Source organism: Heliangelus exortis, chromosome 19, assembly GCF_036169615.1.
Source record: "Heliangelus exortis chromosome 19, bHelExo1.hap1, whole genome shotgun sequence".
NCBI lineage: Eukaryota > Metazoa > Chordata > Aves > Apodiformes > Trochilidae > Heliangelus > Heliangelus exortis.
The window spans coordinates 10,518,210-10,535,614 of record NC_092440.1 but is presented as its reverse complement, the minus strand read 5'-3'; the positions used below and the strand labels follow the sequence as shown (position 1 = coordinate 10,535,614).

General features: G+C 47.2%; 1 protein-coding gene across 1 annotated transcript; it reads left to right on the top strand.

Moving 5' to 3' along the window:
* Nucleotides 1-663: 663 nt before the first annotated feature.
* Nucleotides 664-16,200, top strand: RFLNA (refilin A). The gene is made up of 3 exons (XM_071763085.1): nt 664-870; nt 9,429-9,538; nt 11,004-16,200. Exons 1-3 carry the CDS (start codon nt 664-666, stop codon nt 11,335-11,337), a joined length of 651 nt encoding a protein of 216 aa, XP_071619186.1. The 3' UTR covers nt 11,338-16,200.
* The last annotated feature ends 1,205 nt before the right edge of the window (nt 16,201-17,405 follow it).

Below are 17,405 nucleotides of genomic sequence, written 5' to 3'. Positions count from 1 at the left end.
CGGTGGAGGGAAGCCTCAGGTCCGTGATGGCGAGTGCGGGGGGGAGACCCCTGTCCCCGGCAGCGCTGTGTGCGGGGGGGTTACCTCAGACCTCCTCGGGGGGGAGCGGGAGGCGCCAAACTCGCTCGCTGCCTGGGCAATACCTAACAGAGCGGCCGGGGCAGAGCTGGGGGACCGGGAAAAGGGGAGGGCGCTCCCCGGCTCCCCTCCCACCATCTCCGGATAAATGGGCCGCCTGGAGGCAGCGAGCGGGCGGACAGCAGCAGTCTGCGGAGGAGCGAGGCCCCTCCGGCCTCTTCCCCCCAGCGCTCCCTGCCGGCGGGGCCGCTTCGAGCTCCGCCGAACGTAAACGCCGCATCCCCCGCGGGGCTGTTTTAGGGAGCGGGGGATCGGGACTTTTCTTCCCTTCCCTGGGGGCCGCCTTGTCGGGCAGGGGGCGGGCAGGACGCGGGGGCCGGGTAGAGGGGAGACGGCCGGGATAGCCCGGTGCTGCCGGTGCTGGCTTTTCCTCCTGCAGCAACCTCAGCCCGGGTTCCTGACAGGCTGGTGCCGGCGATCCGGATTAAGGGGGTGCCCCCCGGGCTCCTCTCCCCTTCCCTCCCTCCGCGGCGGGCGGCGCTGGAGGATTTTCTCCCTCTCTGTTCCCCTCGCTGCCCCCCAGACATGGTAGGTCACCTACAGCTGCAAGGGATGGACGAGAGCCTGAAGGAGAAGAGCCGGGAAGGCTTGCTGGACAGCCCGGACTCGGGGCTGCCCCCCAGTCCCAGTCCCCCTTTCTACTCCCTCTCGCCTGGCGAGGGCCGAGCCGGGGGCAGCAGCGCGGACCCGACGGCCCCGGGGCACCGTGGAGAGACCAAGGACGGCAAAGTGGTAAGAGGCAAACCCTGGGGCACTGGGATCTCTGTGCTCCGGGGTCGGGGCAGGAGGAAAGAAAGGGCCTGTGCCCTCCGACTGGGGCTTCCCTGGGCTGTGTCCCCCCCTGCCCTCAGCGCCTGTCCCCCTGCACGGGGGACTGAGGGCTCTCCCGGGCTGCTTGTGCCCGTGGTGGCTGCAGTGCGGTGCTGGCAATGCCACCGGTGTGTCCAGCAAGGGACTTGGCCAAGTGTAAGCCTGGGGTTTTCAGCTGAATGTACAGAAGTGTTGGCAGTTTGGCTGGGGAGACCCTAATAATGGCACAGGAGTGAAACCCGGGTCTCAAAAGGGCTCTGCTGCCTATCTTAAGAAGAGAAAAATGTATTTACAGTGACAAAAGACAGTGACACTGTCCAGCCTGGTACATACAGGTTGGAGCTCCATCCATCTGGATCAAGGCAGGGTTCTCTATCCAGCTCCCAGCCATCCTCACGCTCCAGCATCCCACGTTGGGTTTGTCAGCAGCGTGGAGCCACATTTGCTGGAGCCCTGTGCAAGAGAGACAAAACTGCCCAATAACTCTGGGCAGGGTTGGGATGTCTGTCCAGGAAGTTGGTATGGAGTCTGTGTGCTGCTGCCCTGTGCTGGAGTGGGGTTTTGTGGCAGGAGCCTGTGTGGAAGGTTTGTGCTCTGGAGGGTTGGTTGGTGGTTTGTAAGCTCAGAAAGCTGGCAGTAGCAATGCAGATCTTGGTTAGCCTGACACGGTGCCAGTGAAGTGGTTGACTGTGGAGTAGGATTTGGGTAGATTTATTGTGACTATTATTCTGTTTTATTTTGTTCATTTCTATCCCTCAGCTATAAAAAACTGTTTTTAAAACACAAAGTTCAGAGCCTATGCAACAGTGGTGGAGGTTTTTAAAGGATGATTAAAGTTCTTCCCCAGGGATCCTTCAATTTTTTATTTTTTTTAAACACATATAAAATACATTTGTAGGTGCATTCAACACAGTTAATTGGCTTCTACATGGGATAAAAACTGCTGCACAAAACTTTCCATGGGAAAAATATATCCACCTATGGATTAGTGAGAATTCAAAGCCTCTGTCCCAGTAGAGACATTTTGCAACAACTTCTCATACCCACATTTACTTTCTCAAGTTCTAAGGCTATTTTAGTGTATTATTGTAAACTGTCTTTTACTCCCAAGCATGCCAAAACCTTCCCCCCATGAACAATGACTCCTTCTCACCAGACTAAGGTGGGTAGGGTCTGAGGTTTTAATTATAAAAATAAAATCTCAAAACCTCTAGCGCTGTGGTTCCAAAATGTGGAGCTTTACCTGCAGCTGCCTGGGGGTGTGTGCCATCCTGGGGGGACTGGTTCTGTACAAAAGAGTTAGCCACATGCCTCTGATTTGGCAGGATCAGACTGTTGCTGTGTATTTCTAAAATAAAATGTGGGAGGAAGATGAATGAAAGCTTGCTGGACCAGAAAACAGCGAGGGTGGAGGTGTCTGCAAAGCTGTGTATGGGGTTATGTTAGTCTCCATTCTAGTAATATGGCACTTGGCCACCATTCCTCCCAAGAAAGCCCTTATGTATTGAAGATGAAAGAGCATTAAAAAAACCTGCTCCAGTTTTTGGGCTCTTAGGACTGAGAGGTTTAGTGCTTGTCCTGTAGGAAAAAAAAAGTTATTCCTATGATCTGTGTAAGGCAAAATTAAGTTTTGCAGGTTTTTTTTATATTATTATTATATTGGTCATAAATGGGACATTTTACACATTTCAGAGGCACACTGTAGATGTTTCCAAATTTTATATCCCACAGTTAGCCCTGGGCTCCTGCTGTTAGAGGAAGGGCTTCCTACACTGTGGATATTCCCATGACCTTAGTAGGTACAGAATGGTGCAAAGATCCTAACACTGAAACCAAGCTGACTGTATTATTTGGAGTGTGCTCTTTAATTCAGGCTGCAAAATAATGAAGTGAATAGGAACTTCCACTCTCTTTGACTGTACAGAGAGTTTCACTTTCTACCCTGCAAACACTGTATTTGCAGCTGTTACTAAGAAAGCAGGAAAAATATGGACAGCATCACTTGAATTTCAGTGTCTAATTAGCTTTAATTTTGCCATTTAACAAGGACTTGCAGATCTTTGAGCAATTACACAATCCATGAATGTGCTTCTGTTTAACTCTACTACTCTGCTGTTCATCAGAGCATGCAGAATTGGCAAATCAATAATTGCAGCTATTTGCACACCAAGGCATGTTTAGTTTTGGTTTTTAATCACTTATTATAGTGGTGTTTGTTTGGCTTATAAACGTGACAGAGGCAGGAAGGCAGCCTGCACTGTATTGTAATACTATAAAACCATGTAGAAGCTTAGTCACTTATGGCCAAAATTCTGCTATTTACAGTTACAATAAATTGCTGTCAGGTGAAGAAAACAACATTCCAGATCCGTGGGAAGTGCTTTCTGCTATTCTTTGCTCCAGAACTCTCAAACCCAGCAGTCTGAACCCAGTTGTGTTCTTTTGCTCCAACTTCACAGCTATATTAAAGACTTTTTCAGCTCTGGGACAGCCCTTCTCGTGTAGACTAAAATGGGGTTGCATGAGCTTATCGAAGACTTTCTTGTGTGTAAAACCCATACTGTCCCTGCTCTGTGTTATTAACTGTGACTCTGAAAAAGTAAACTCTTGTCTTTAATAAGCATGACTTTGTTTCAAAGACAATGCACCATTTATTCACATTTAGCCAGCCAATTTGGCTACAGCACTGGGATCCAAGAAAATATGAAAGGCAATTTAGGGCCAGAGTCATAAATACCACAAGTTCAACACCATTTAGGGACTTTTTTTTTTTTTTTTCACTTTACTTGCAGTGCAGGAGAAATTGGCTTTTGTTTCTTCAAATAAAGTCCATGTAGGGAATTTGTTACTTGTTTTGTGCTTAAGTGCAAATATCCTAATGAAAATAGAGGGTGACTTAGTTTTTACTTAGTTCTGCCCTTTAAATCTCAAACATGATTAAACTGATTCTTAGGACTTGGGTCAGTGAATTCTCTAGGCTTTGTGTGCAATGCTGGGTCAAAAGGAACATAAATACAGAAAAGAAATATCTAATAACATGCACAAAGAAGGTGTTGCTGGAAGGTTAGGGAATTAAAGGACATCAAAGTAGCCAGATCTGCTTAGAGTTCTCCCTATTCTTGCCCTGGGATATAATTTTAGGCTAGAAGAACTGCTTTTGAGCTGAGCTGAACCAAGTGCTTTCCATTCAATGGCCTAATTCCCAGTGGTCATCAGGGGAGACCAGGATCCCATTCATCTGCAGAACTATCAGAAGTGCCTTCTTGAAGCAGCAGATTTCTTATTCCTACCCAACACTGTTGCCACTGCAACCAGGTCCTTTTTATTGGAGAGACTGAAGTGTTGATGCATTCAACCTGCCCCACTGTGCTCTGCTTTCTGTAGGACTGTATCCCAGTGGATCAGCTGGGATCAGTGAACAGCCCCCATAGGGAATTTCTACTTACATTCAGGACAGCAATGTGGTGCCAGATTCAATCTTGTGTGGTGGGAGGAGATTCCAGCTTCATCTCAAGTGCAGAGGAGGAGGAGGAGGATGTATTGCCCCTTGGCACAGCCTTCACAGACATGGTCCCAGTGATGAGGTCCAGGTCTTCACGTGTGCCAGCCCTGTTTGATTTATGGCTGATGTTTAAAAAACCAGACAAACCCCAAAATACCTCTTCCTGACATGCTGCATTTTGAACAGCCCTGTGGCCAAAGAGCCAAGCACCTCATCTTACTCTGAAAGCACTCCAGAACTGCCTTCTGGGGACTGGGAGGGGAATGTGGCCATCAAATTTTTTTCAGGCAATTGGTAACCTCCAGACCTGCCAACACCTACAGTGAAAGCACACATCAGAGAAAGGCCCAGCACCCTCAACCTGAGCCAGCTTCCAGCCCACACAGCAGGTGACACCACTCCCCAAGCCCACATGGATCCCAGCAGCTCTGGGGAAAGCCCCAGGCATGTTTGGGGAGCCAGGCACCCATCTGGCACAGCTCCAGGGCTTGCATTTGCAACCTGGCATCCTGACCCACTTTTGAACCACTCCTGTGGGATGGGATCCTGCAGGAATTCCCCTGGCAGGATTTGGCAGTGATTTCCATTCCATGCCTGTGTCTGCTGCCTGGGGAAGGCCAACCCCACCTGGGTGTCCCCTGTCCCTCAGCCCCATGGAGTTCTGAACACTCACCTGCTCCTCTTTCTCCTTGGTTCAACACCAGCAAGGAAAGAGAGGGAATGGCTGTGGGCCTCTGCAAACTGTGACAGTTCTGGGCAGTTCCCTTCTGGGCAGAAATGGTCATAGGGTTCTCATCATCTTCTCTGAAATATTTGGCTGTATCTAGAGTTGTGTCTTCAGGCTGTTCAGTTTCCATTGTGCCCCTGACAAAAAGCAAAGCAGCACAAATTTGAAATAGAAGAGGGAGATAGGCAGGAAGGATGTAATTCTGTGAAATAACAAAGCCCTGCTTTCTACATGAGGTCTGCATTTAACTGTTCTCACCTCCCAATATAATCTCATCCATCTCCAATGTAAATTACACGTAATGTGCAATTTGTGAAAATATTGGGAAAATAAATGGTCTGTGAAGCAAATATGGCTTATCAGCTAGAGTGGAGAATGTAGATGTGTGTCAAATAACTCAGCCAGATCTTTCATTATAGCTGTAAATAACAGCTGAGTAAAATGACATTTTCATGGACCTGACATAATGGGAAGATGTGGTGAGAGATTTGCTGATGCCTTAGCTAAGTTAGGAGCTGGGAATTTGGGAAGCTGTATCCTGTTTGTAGCACTGATGCTTGGAAAATAGTTTCCCCTCACAGTCCACAGAGATCTGGTGCCACATCTTGGTGCCTTCCACATAATGAGCACAGCAAAAGGAATCAGTCAGTTCTGGTCCTTCCTGCCCTTTGGGGAAAGGCTTTTATTTGGTTTATTTTGTCACATTAATTTCCTTTCTTTTTTTGTTGCTTTGCTGCCTGGAATTTAGAAGCTAAAGAGCAGTCAGTATATTTCAGGCCAGTTTCTTGTCACTTTCTTCCTCATCTTTGTTTATTATTTGATAACTCTTCTTCCATTCATGTCATTTTCCCCAAATGAAAAGTATACTAACAGCACACTGACACCACATAAATATTAGGGGTAAAATAACATTATTCTGACCACTGTGCTATGTTTGTTTTTACTCAGAACTCTGCAATCTAAAGAACCCCAGGAACCAGTCACTCAGATGGCACTTGTAGCAGGTACAAAGCAATGGCATGGAGTTGAAGGATGTGTTTCTGTCCTAAAGAGTCCCACATAATACTTATTCCATAAAGGAAATGCTCTTGGTTAGCTGTAGATGGAATTCCATTCAGCAACCAATTTTATCTGTGTTTATCTATGTGCTACTTGAAAAAAAAGCAGCGTTTAGCTGCCCAGGCTGTTACATGCCTGAAAGGCATCAGATTTAAGGCAGAGGGAAAAATGCAGCCAAACAAGAAAGCACTTCAGCTTTTTAATAATACTGTAATCCTTTGCTGGCTGAAACAAATTATGTACTGCAAAGGAAATAAAAATGATAGCACATTTACTGCTTAATTTTCAACTTGGCTCTGGTTTAAGGGCATAACTCACTGTGGGGCTCACTTTTTGATCTCTCCAGTATCTTCCCTTCCTTCTCCACAACTGTCCTGGGCTACCAGACTCCTCTGCCTGCAGAAAGATCACAGGGTTGTGGTAACTTTTTTGGAGCTGGATTGCATAAGTAGGATCACAGCTCCAGTTCCTGGGGACAGAGCCAGCAGGTCCCAGTAGGACTGAGAAGTCCCTGGGGTTTGTTCTCAGGATAGACAGACCTCAGCTGTGGATCACTTGTGGCCAGAGTGGTCCAAAGATGTGGATTTCTGCTCTTCACCATCCTCAGTAGTGTGCAGCAAGCTGTGTTCCCCCATCTGTGATGCAGGGCAATAAAGAAACTCACCTTGTTTGCCAAGTGTCTGGAGATTGCTGAGAGTTTGCTAGAAATTGCACCAAAGATTGGCATTTTCTCCAGGGAGCTCAGCAGCCCAGTGTGCCTCTTCTTCCAACTGTTCCTGTGCAGAACAAAAAAGAATTGAGTCAGTATTTTTTTTGACAGGCAGAACATTTGTCTTTTGTTTTTGCCTTAACACGGATTGGAAGGAGCTGGTGTCAAACTCTTGCCAGAAAGCCTGCTTTTGACACGTGCCAAGCATATAACATTTCAGCCCCAAAGACAAATCTTTTGGAAAGCTCATATCCTCTCTTCCTTGCTTTCCAACTCCAGGTGAGATGCAGGAGCAGCTATTTCAGAACATCACTGTTCGTGAAATAAAATGCAGGCCTGAGATTGCTGCTTGTTACAGCATCAGGAAATACATTATGAAATGTCTTTTTTGTCACCCTTTCCTGCCCAGAGCAAGGTAAACCCATGATAGAAATCCTCTCATCACCACTCCATCCAGAACTAACCTGGAGAAGGCTTAATCCTATTCTCACCAAATTCAGTGGCAGCTTTTTGGCTCTGATTGATTTCAGTCATGCATGACAGAGCCTCAGGTTCCCTAAGCACACTGCTATTGTTTCTGCAGCATCTTCTTTCCTTTTTCTTCCTCTGGGACTCTTCAGCAGCCACTTTGTCCTCTGTACCCAGGGAGCAGCATCCCTGGCACACATGGAACCTTTTCTGTACAAACCTGGAGCAGCTGCCCCAGCACTGTTCCTGCTAAGCCACGGGAAGGACCTCACCTCCTGTATCCCTGTCTCTGGGGATGTGTAGAGCCTGCTTCTTGTCAGCATATGTCAGCAAGAAGTGTGGAGCTTTATTTGCCTGGGAGCACTGAAATGGCTTCTTTAAAATGGCACTTTACAGGTGCCCTGTGAAGAGATCTGGGTTTCTCCCGTGTTAATCTAGCAAAGCAGCCTCGTGGTTACCATCTCTGTAAGTGTTCCCTTGCATTCTCCCATCCCTGTGCAAATACTGTCCTGTTTTTGACAGTGGAACAGAAATATCCAACCTTCACCATTTTACTTGACAGTTTAACACAGTAAAGTGCAGAGGTATTTCAGTAGGAAAGAGCAAACAGCTCTGTGGCTTTGGGACACAGAATTGAAGGGTTTGGCAAATTCAGATGAAGCAGTGGCATTTTTGCTGCCGCCTAAGGCAGAAAGCCCAGGACACTGGAGAAAAACAGACCTCAACTAGTGGGAACTGATGCTGTTGAGTGGACTTGGCAAAGCTTTGCCAGTTCACACCAACTTGAGGGATAACTTGGTGAGCATTTGGAGGCCTGGAAGGGCAGAAGCTGCAGTACCTCACCCAGCACTGCCAGTAGGAACCAGGTCACAGCTCCACCATTCCCTCCCGCCCGACCAAAAGATGCTGGGGAAGGTGTAAAGGGGTGTCAGGGGAAGAGAAAGCCAAGACAAAACTATATCCTCAGCTACCATGAGAGGATTCTGTGAGTCCTGAGGTTATTTTACTGACTCAGACTGCTGAAATACTGCTGTCATTCTAGCACATATGGCCTGTGCATGGAAAAAAAGGAAGTGGAAAAACTCCATGAGCTTTTCAGCCACCTAGAGACCTTCCAGCCATGCACAGAGACTGCCAGCCATCTCCTTTAAAGAGATCCTGTGTCCCTAAGTGCCATAAATCAGTGCTGACAGAAGAGTGGTGGCAGGGATCAGAACCTGCAATGACATTTTTCCAGGAGGGCAGAATTTAACTTATTTAGCTGCTGGGCTTGGTCCAGACACCAGACACAGGATCCCTGTATGTGGGAACTGATGTTTAAGAACACTCCAAGTATAGAGAAGAGGGGTTACTCATTCTTGTGGTGGGCAGAGAAGCCTAGCCTGGACTGTGACAATTTGTCAGAATAATTAGCTTCAGGGGGAAATTATTCTTAGAAGGCCAGTTTTAGTGTCACGAATTGGAGCAGCTCCATTCATTAAAAAGTCCTGGTCTGAAATTGGTTTCCTGCATTGCGGAGGCCACAAGGTGCCCCAGTGTCTCACCCCACACTCCCTTTGCATGGTTATCTAGAATGTCCCTTGGAGCACAACAGCCAATTTTGGCACTGAGACTTCACCAACAGCAAGGGTATCACTTCCCTCACTGCAAGGGATACATTATTTTCATCTCATTTAAGTAGACCTCCATCCTTCAAGCCAGCAGACTCAGGCCCTATTTCTGTCTCATCAGACTGACTGTAGTTTTCCATGCTGTTACACTTTAAGTCTTCATAAGACTTGATGATTCACAACAGGGCTAAAGAAACCCCCCAAATAATTCCTTTGAGAAACAAGAAAGAAAGAAGGGCTAAATTTCAACAACTACTGCAACATGGCCTGCCAGACATCTGGGCAGTGTCACTTACCTGGGGGATGTGGAGCACCTGATGGTGCTGAAGGTGCTGTGGCACAAGATGAACCCTGCCAGCCTCCTCTGCTGTGTAACAACACTTTCTGTGCTCTCCTTTCCTGCAGATGCCTTACCTGCTTCTCAACCCCTCCATGCTGGAGATAAGGCCTCGAATGTACCCTGTGTTTTTTGGAGAAAGCATTGAGGTCAGCCCTGAGCCTGTCCAGGAAATCAGGTACAGATGGGGTTGGGTGTTTTCCTGTTGTTTTCCTGGTGCTTTTCCTTCTGCAAAAAAGACCAAGAGGTGTTTACCACTGGGAGCCATGGTTATTTTGATGGAATAGAGGGACAGGTTGGAGGGTTGTGCTTCAGTTAAAGATACTGACAGCAGCAGAGGTGGGGAGGAGGAGGCAAGAACTGGAGGGAGCTTGTAAGAGAAGGTGGCTTTCCTTCCAAGGCCATGAGAGAAAACCACTGTTGTCTATAGGCTTGGTGGCCTCCACTAAGTAACCTGATGGTCTTTATCCTGTTTCTTGCTGACTTGTGTCCTCAGAAGAAACACCACCTTTATAACTGGTACATTTGTTAGCCCTTGCAGCAGAGAAACCAGCATTAGACCAGTCCACAGAGACAAAATGAGCTCCTTCTAATGAGGAGCTGGTCCCTCAAGGCAGTGCTGGAGGTGTTCTGACCTCCTGTGGGGCTGATGGATCAGTGTTGGGCTCTGCTTTTCTTTCACTCCTCTGCTGGTGTGGAATGTACTCTGCAAACAACACGGAGCTTGGGGCAGGGAGGGTGGGAGGACCCCATTCCCAATTCCCACCCTCTCAATCTCTGGTAATGTCCCTCTGGAAGTGTATCCCAGTAAATCTCTGCTGGCTGAGGAACTGCCAGCGGGCAGGGTTTTATGGTGATTACATGGGAGCACACATTACATGTGTGCTGAATGACTTGCTTACACCCTAGCTGTGCAAAATACATTACAGCAGCTCGGATTACAGGCAGTGCACAATCAGTCAACCCCCCTCCGGGGGGGAGGTAATGACAAGCACACACCCAGCTTTTAATCTTTTTTACATGGAGCTGCACATTCCTTGGCTGCTGATTGCTGGAGGAGCCTTTGGGAAGCAGGAGGAACAAGTGAAAGTCCTGCTGCTCCCCATGGCCAGGGATTCTAGGAAAAGCCATTTAGGTGTCCATAACAAGTAGGTTGCCCCTGCTCCCAGTGTGACATCCCACACCCGTGGACCACCAGCAGCATCTGTCCAGCCTGCTCTGTGGGGCAGTGACAGCCCCCAGGTCCCCACTTGCAGCAAGGACTGTGGTGAGCTCTACCACGAGTCAGCGTTTCACAGGGGTCCTCAGCATTTCAAGCGGATGCTGCATGGCTGTGCTTGTTGAAAACACTCAGGAAAAGGCTGGATGAAGAATTTTCCTGGGATTTCAAGCTTTTGCTGCACAGTCCATGGATGAATGTCCATTCCTCAGCTTCTGACCTACCTCAGCTGAGGGGTTTCAGTACCACTCGACATCCTTTGCTAACAGGGAGTTTGCCTCCGGTGTAGTGGGCTGAGCTGCAGGGTTGGCTGCAGGAAGAAGTCATAAGCATTGCCAGCTCCAGAGGGTTGGAGAAGAGTCCTGCCCATCTTTTCTCCTTTGCTCCCTGGGCTGTGTTCCTGACACCTTCCTGTCCTCCACAGGTGCAATTCTGAGGTGAAGTATGACTCGGAGAAGCATTACCGGGATGACATCTTCTACAGCCCCATCCCCACTGTCACCACCTACAGTGAGACAATCATTGCTGCTCCCAACTGCACCTGGAGGAACTACAAGTCCCAGCTGATCTTTGAGCCCCGCCAGAAGCCACTGAGGTTTCAGAGCACCACCATCATTTTCCCTAAGTGTGCCAAGAACATTTACCGGACCACCCTCAACTACAGCTTGGGTTGTGCCAAGCGCTGGTTTGCTTCCAGTGTGCAGCTGGAACTCTGTGAGGAAACCAACCCCTGTGTCATCTACAGTGAGAGCCTCTGATCCACCCTGCTGCTGGCAACCTGGTGACCTCAAGGAGGTCGTGGCCTTTGCTGGGTCTCTGGCTGGGCCTTCATTGATGGCGACTGAGAACACGTTCTGGGTGAGGCTGAACTGGCTGGGAGGAGGCTTGCAGGGCATGGGATGGTTTTGATCAGTGAGAGGCTGGCTTGTATTTTGTGACATTCCTGACGTTCATGATCTAGAATTTATTTTTTTTTCCCCAAGCATATCTATTTTTGACTTTGTGTGTAGATGAAATCAAGATGACAAAGGACCCCACTACTCAACGCAGAGCACTGCCTCCTGAGCTCTGCAGGTCTTGTCTAGCACATAGGTGAGACTCAACTCTAACCTTCAGAGCTATTTTGATCTCTGCAAAAGGAACATCAGCTGCAGAGTCAGCATCCAGTCTGCCCAACACACACAAGCCAGGTTTTTTAGAGTTTAAATGCAGAGGAGGTGGCTGTTTCTGTCAGTACAACACTGCTTGCTCCAGCAGCTCATCTGTGAGATCGCTGCAGTCTTGCAGCACTGCAGTAACCTCAGGCCTTATGTACTGGGAGGAGTGAGGACTGCCTCTGAAAATGAGCAAGAGAAGAGGTGTGCAGTGCTCTTGCCAGCAGGTAGACGTTTATGTACCACAGCAAGGTGTACACAACCAGGAGATGGGAGAAATGCCTACCCTGACACATGGCCACCTCTTCTGTGAGCCCAGCCAAGAGCATGCAGGGGAAGACTGAGGAAACTTGATACCTAAAGGGCTATTTTCTAAAAGTGTCCAAGTGCCCTTTTTCCAAAATGCTGTCCCAGTCCTGAACACACAATTTACAGGGATCTTTACTAATCAGTTGCAACTCTTTGGAGTTTCTTCTGTGTTGTAGGGATGAGTGTGGTACAGGGAGATTCTGTCTTGCTTCAGAGAAGCCAGTGCAGGGTTAACTCACAAGCAGGGTTGTTTCCATACCTGTAGCACAGACAGCTTCACTGACTCTGGGGGAGCAGCCAAACTTGCTCAGTGCAGAGCTTCAAGTATTGCAGAGCCCAAATCCAGTTCTTCCTAATCCACCAGGCTGTAGGAATTCAACAGGTCCTTCACAAACAGCTGAGCTGTCTCTGCAAAAAGATCAAGAAACACTGAGGTGCAGCCATCCTGAGGCAAATTGTTCCCTGCTCCTGAATCACATCTCCTGATTTCCCTTCCCTTTGGTAGTTTGTTAAAATTTTGCAAAAGCCTGGGTTCCTGCGAGCATAACCTTTGCAAATGGCATGGAATTGTCTCCAGAAATCTTACCAAGAATTTTTGCATGCTACTCAGAAGAGCCCAGACTTAGAAAATAACCACACAGCTCCAGAAATTAATTCCCAGCTTTCCCTATTATAAACTTTCCATTTTGTTCCTAACTTGCTGCGAGTCTGATCAAGTTATTTCAGAACATAAATGAGCAGCCAAGTCAGAAAACCTATTAACAGTATCAACAAGACAGAGCTGGTTGCCCAGAACAGTTGACGCACAAACCCTCAGAGAATAAAAAATCTGAAAAACTTTAAAGAAAGAATAAAATTAAGTAGTGACATACTTTTTTTCCGTAAGCTTTGAAAGGCAATTAGTATATATGAGCAGAGCTGTGACCTTTCTGAAAGAGTTCTCTGACTTAAAATGAAGCACGTTTTTTCCACCAGAGACAAGTACAAGGTCTTTAAATACAAATTTAAATCCTGTCAGCTGGAGCATCACTAGTACCAGAAGATGAGTGCTGTAGCAGTGAGGAACTCTGCCTCTCCTTTGGGGAGTTAGGGGGAAATCTCTCAAAGGATTTCCAAGGCTTCCACCTACTGTTGAATTCTTTACAGCAACACAGAAACAAGGATTATATTTGTTACTGGGCAACCTCTGCTGTCACTGTCAGCATCAAAGCCTGGAAAAGCAACATCTGCCTCCAAAGGGATAATGATGCCTGAAGCAACCTTCTCCCCAGAGCTCCAGGATGTGTGGTCCCTGTGCAGTGCAAGTGGGTGATGCACTTACTTGTCAGCTTCTCTTGGGGGTCTGTCCTGTTTGCCAAGTGCTAGAGCAGCGTTGAGAGCAGTAGGAACACTTGTTTACCTTCCTGGGTCCATCAGGAAGGCTCTGGAGGGCTCTTCCCTTGCACCTTATGAGTCTGTGGCAAAGGGATGGGTTTCCAAGCTGAGCTCCTGAATAATCCAAGCTCCAGAGCAGGGTCAGTCCTCACACCCTGCAGCCTGACAGATTGGATTGCAGGCACTTCCACTGAGCAAGCATGGAGAAGGGCTGATTTCCAAGCTGAAGGGATGCCAGGGACTCCCTGTTCTGACCATACATCAGGCTTTTCTCCTGTTAACAGATTATTCCCCTGCTCCAAGCACAGAGCTACAGGTTTTGATCACAGTGGGCTTTGGTAAGGACAGGTTTTCCTGGAAATCTCTTTTTATCATGGCCAGCTGCAGGCTGCTGCTCACTTGGTCCACTTATTAGTTCTTACTAAGCATGGGCTGCAACAGAAAGAAAAATTAATAAAAAAAATAACAAAAACCTGGAAAAATAGACTTTCACCACAAAGGGAGAGAGGCTGCTAAGGCAAAGTCACAGGTCAGGGTGACCCCAGGAGGGTGCATTGGAGGGCTGCAGCCTTGGCACTGGATGGTCCCCACACATCCAGGCCAAGGGCTTTTTTGAAGTCCCATGCTTTGCCTTCTCTGCAAATAGACCAGAAATGACCTAACCTGCTCCTGCTCTGTTCAGCTTAAGCAGCTTTTCTGGTTTTGCCATGTCAGAAAAAAAAGGAAATAAAAAGCCACCCAGCAGCTTGGATTTCCCAGCTGCTGAACACCCTTTGAGCTCTGTAGCCACAGACAGCCCATGGAGCTACCACCCTGGACCTCATCCAGGCTGTGACATTGCCAGATGCTTGAGGCCTGTACAAATTTTGGGCAAATACATTCTTATACAATGCCTGTCCTGGGTCCATCACAAGCTGCATTTCTTCTCAGTGGAAGCTGGTGTTGGAAAAGGACTTTGTTTTTCCTGAGCACAAGAAAAGAAAAAAAAAAAAGTGTCATGTTGTCACCCTGATGTGGGTGCAAATCTCACCCTCTGTCCCCACTGCTCCCATCCCTGTGGCTGGGTTAGGCAGTGGTAGAAGAGCCAAAGTTCCTCCTGCTCATGTTTGGGAAGAGCAGTGACTTTTTTTTGTTGTTTTTGCCATGAACTGCCTTCCCTATAGTATGTCTGTACATCTAAAAGGAATTAGTCCAGCAAGAAAGGTGTTTTTTTCTTTTAAATGGAGCATTAGTCATCTCAACCAAGAGATCTTTGTTCATGAATATTTTCTCAAAGATACAAATGATAAATTTAGACCATGGAAATGTTCTTAGAAAGGTGACTTCCCTCGAGCAGCTGGGACTGTAGCTGTTACCTGGTTTCTTCCCAGGATCTGGCTGTGCCTGTTGCCCACAGTCCTCGACGCCTGGGAGATAAAGTCAGACTCTGCCTTCAGGAATTATCTTTCATTAATTATTCTGTTGGGGGTTTTTTTGGCAGCAGAAAATTTCCCAGAAGGCACCTGTTTTGGGGAGGGGAAGGTTTGTTTGTTTTTTTTTTCAATAGGGGGAATCCCTGTCCAGCTCAAAGGTGCAGGGTTTGCCCTTCATCCCTGTGATCCTTTTGCCCCTGACTGCCAGAGGAGATGCTGGTGCTGGTCTGTCTGCATTGCTCTCACTGGGGCCAGGAAGAGGGAACCCAACCACAATATTGATCTTTCAGAATGATCTGCAGAATACTTTGCACAAAACTCAGAGAGCAGCTTCCACCAAAACAGTTTACTGCTTCTTTCATCTTGAATTTTTTTTCTCATTTTATTTTTTAAATTTTATTTTCCTAAGCCAGCTCTTCTTTTCTAATGTGAAACACAGACAGATTTGCACCCTACGTGCATACTTTCTGGGAATGATGAAATGAGGTTTGGATGTTGAGATAGCAGTGTTTGAGTGAGCTGCTGGTCAGGGAAGTGAGTGCTGTTTACTATTTATGTTGAGTATGTCTTAAAAAAAAATGGGAAAGGTCTCCAGAAGGCTGATGAGCAAATGACTTTGTAGAGCAACCTGAGGATTAAGGCTGTGTGAATCTGATCTAGAGGTGAAGGGTTCTGTGAACACTGACAGCTAGGATACTTCATAGCTTTAACCTGCCATTTTTCCTTTAGGAAAGAGCATCCTTTAGAGCTGAAACAAAATCAGCTCCATCCTCTGTTATTCAGTCTCACTGAAGTTTGTGAGCATCAGTGTTGTTCAGGCTTATGGGACACACAGAGCTGTCCCTGTGTGGGATGGGGCAACACCTCACAAGGAATGAGGGTTCTGGTTGTGGGATATTCACATTTCTACTGCTAGATAAAATCTCTTCCCTGAGGATCACCCCATCACTCACAACTTGATCTGTGCCTATCTCCCCCTAACACTCTCCGATAACAATTGTGTTTTGTAAGTCCTGGAGGGGCACTAATTCCTTTTCAAACACTCTGATGGCTGTCAAAATAAGCAGAGTATCCTACCCTGTGAATCACCATCTGAAGATGGGGCTGAAAGATGTTTGAGGGTTAGAGAAGGAAAAAAAAGAGCATAATACTGGTGGAAATGCTTAAGGATGTGTCATATTTTTTATTTTTATGTCTGATTCTCTAAGTGCTTGTAAAGTACTTTACTGTTGTATATGTGGTGATGCAGTAGTTCACAATATCCTTTTATTTTTGTATATTCCCTCCTCCACAATAATCCCTTCCTGTTCAACTCATAGAGAGTAATTTAAGAAGACAAGATTTATATATCATAATAAAATGCTCAAACTGTCATGTGGATGGATCTGGAGTTTCCTTCCTCTTCCTTATCCATTTCCTTGGTCCCTGATGCCCCTTTCCCATCCAGAGGGAATGTATTTGGTGTCTCCCTCCCTTGCCCATGGGATTCAGCCCAGCTCCCCATGGTCAGGAGGCTGTGGATGCAGGTGTGGAAAACCAGGGGAATTTGAAACAGCTCAAGCTCACAAAACACACTCTTCCTACGGAGGCAGTTTTACCATTTCTTCACCTTTAGTTTCCCCCTCCCTCCTTAATCCCCCTCTGCCCAGCTATGAAGCTCTGCTGCTCAATCTAGTTAATTCCTCTCCCAGCTTTTTCCAGACACAGCTGATTTCATATCCAGGTGTCCTCATCCCAGTGCAGAATTGGACCCTCTCTGTGTCCTGCCTTCCCCTATGGCAAAGGAAAACCCCTAAAACCCTAAAATCCTGCCCAGCCAGGATGGAGCCTCTAAAACCAGAGCTGTGAATGCCTCAGGCTCACCAGCAGAGTGCTCAGCTGCCCCCAAGACCCAGGATGTGTGCAGGGACAATCTGACACTAATCCTGATGGAAAAATCATGTTGGATTTACAGGGATGAGGTCAACAGGCTCGGACAAAACTGTTCCGCTCCAAGGAATGGACAGGAGAAAGGAAGCAATGTTATGGAAAAGGTTTCCTTCAGGTGCCCATGACCTCCTCCCAACCTGTTTGGCAGAAACCCCAACTCAGCTGCATCCTAAGGATGGGAGACCCATTCCTGCTCAGGTACCCACAGAAATGCAACAACATGGGGAAGGCAGGGGGTGCATGGGCTGGGGGAGTTCAGTGCTTGAAACCCAACCACCAGATGAAGGACATGTGCATCCCCCTCTGTTATTTAAATAAAACCATGAAACCAGTGAAGATTCCTGAGGTGGCAGCTAAATCCTCAGCAGCAAAAGCAGCATTAGATGCAGGATATGTTTTGGCAAGTGTGCTTAGATGAGCTCACTCCTAAGCTAGAGGCTTTCACTGTGCCATTTGGATGCTGTAAATTTAAGCAGATGATGCTTAGTATTAGTTTTGCTCCTGGGATATTTCAGAGAGTAATTGTGCATAGCTCTGAGGGATTACAAGGTGCTGAAGCTATAATGGATGGACTTTGGAGACTAGATGCCTTTATGAACAGAAGGAAAGGTTTAGGCTGGTTTTACAGACAAGAAGAATGCTGAGTGC

What these genes read in the sequence shown, in the direction of transcription:
- RFLNA (XM_071763085.1), top strand. Translation starts at nt 664, where the DNA reads ATGGTAGGTCACCTACAGCTGCAAGGGATGGACGAGAGCCTGAAGGAG. An exon ending in AGACCAAGGACGGCAAAGTG is followed by an intron (nt 871 to 9,428) that starts GTAAGAGGCAAA and finishes CCTTTCCTGCAG; the next exon opens with ATGCCTTACCTGCTTCTCAA. An exon ending in GAGCCTGTCCAGGAAATCAG is followed by an intron (nt 9,539 to 11,003) that starts GTACAGATGGGG and finishes TGTCCTCCACAG; the next exon opens with GTGCAATTCTGAGGTGAAGT.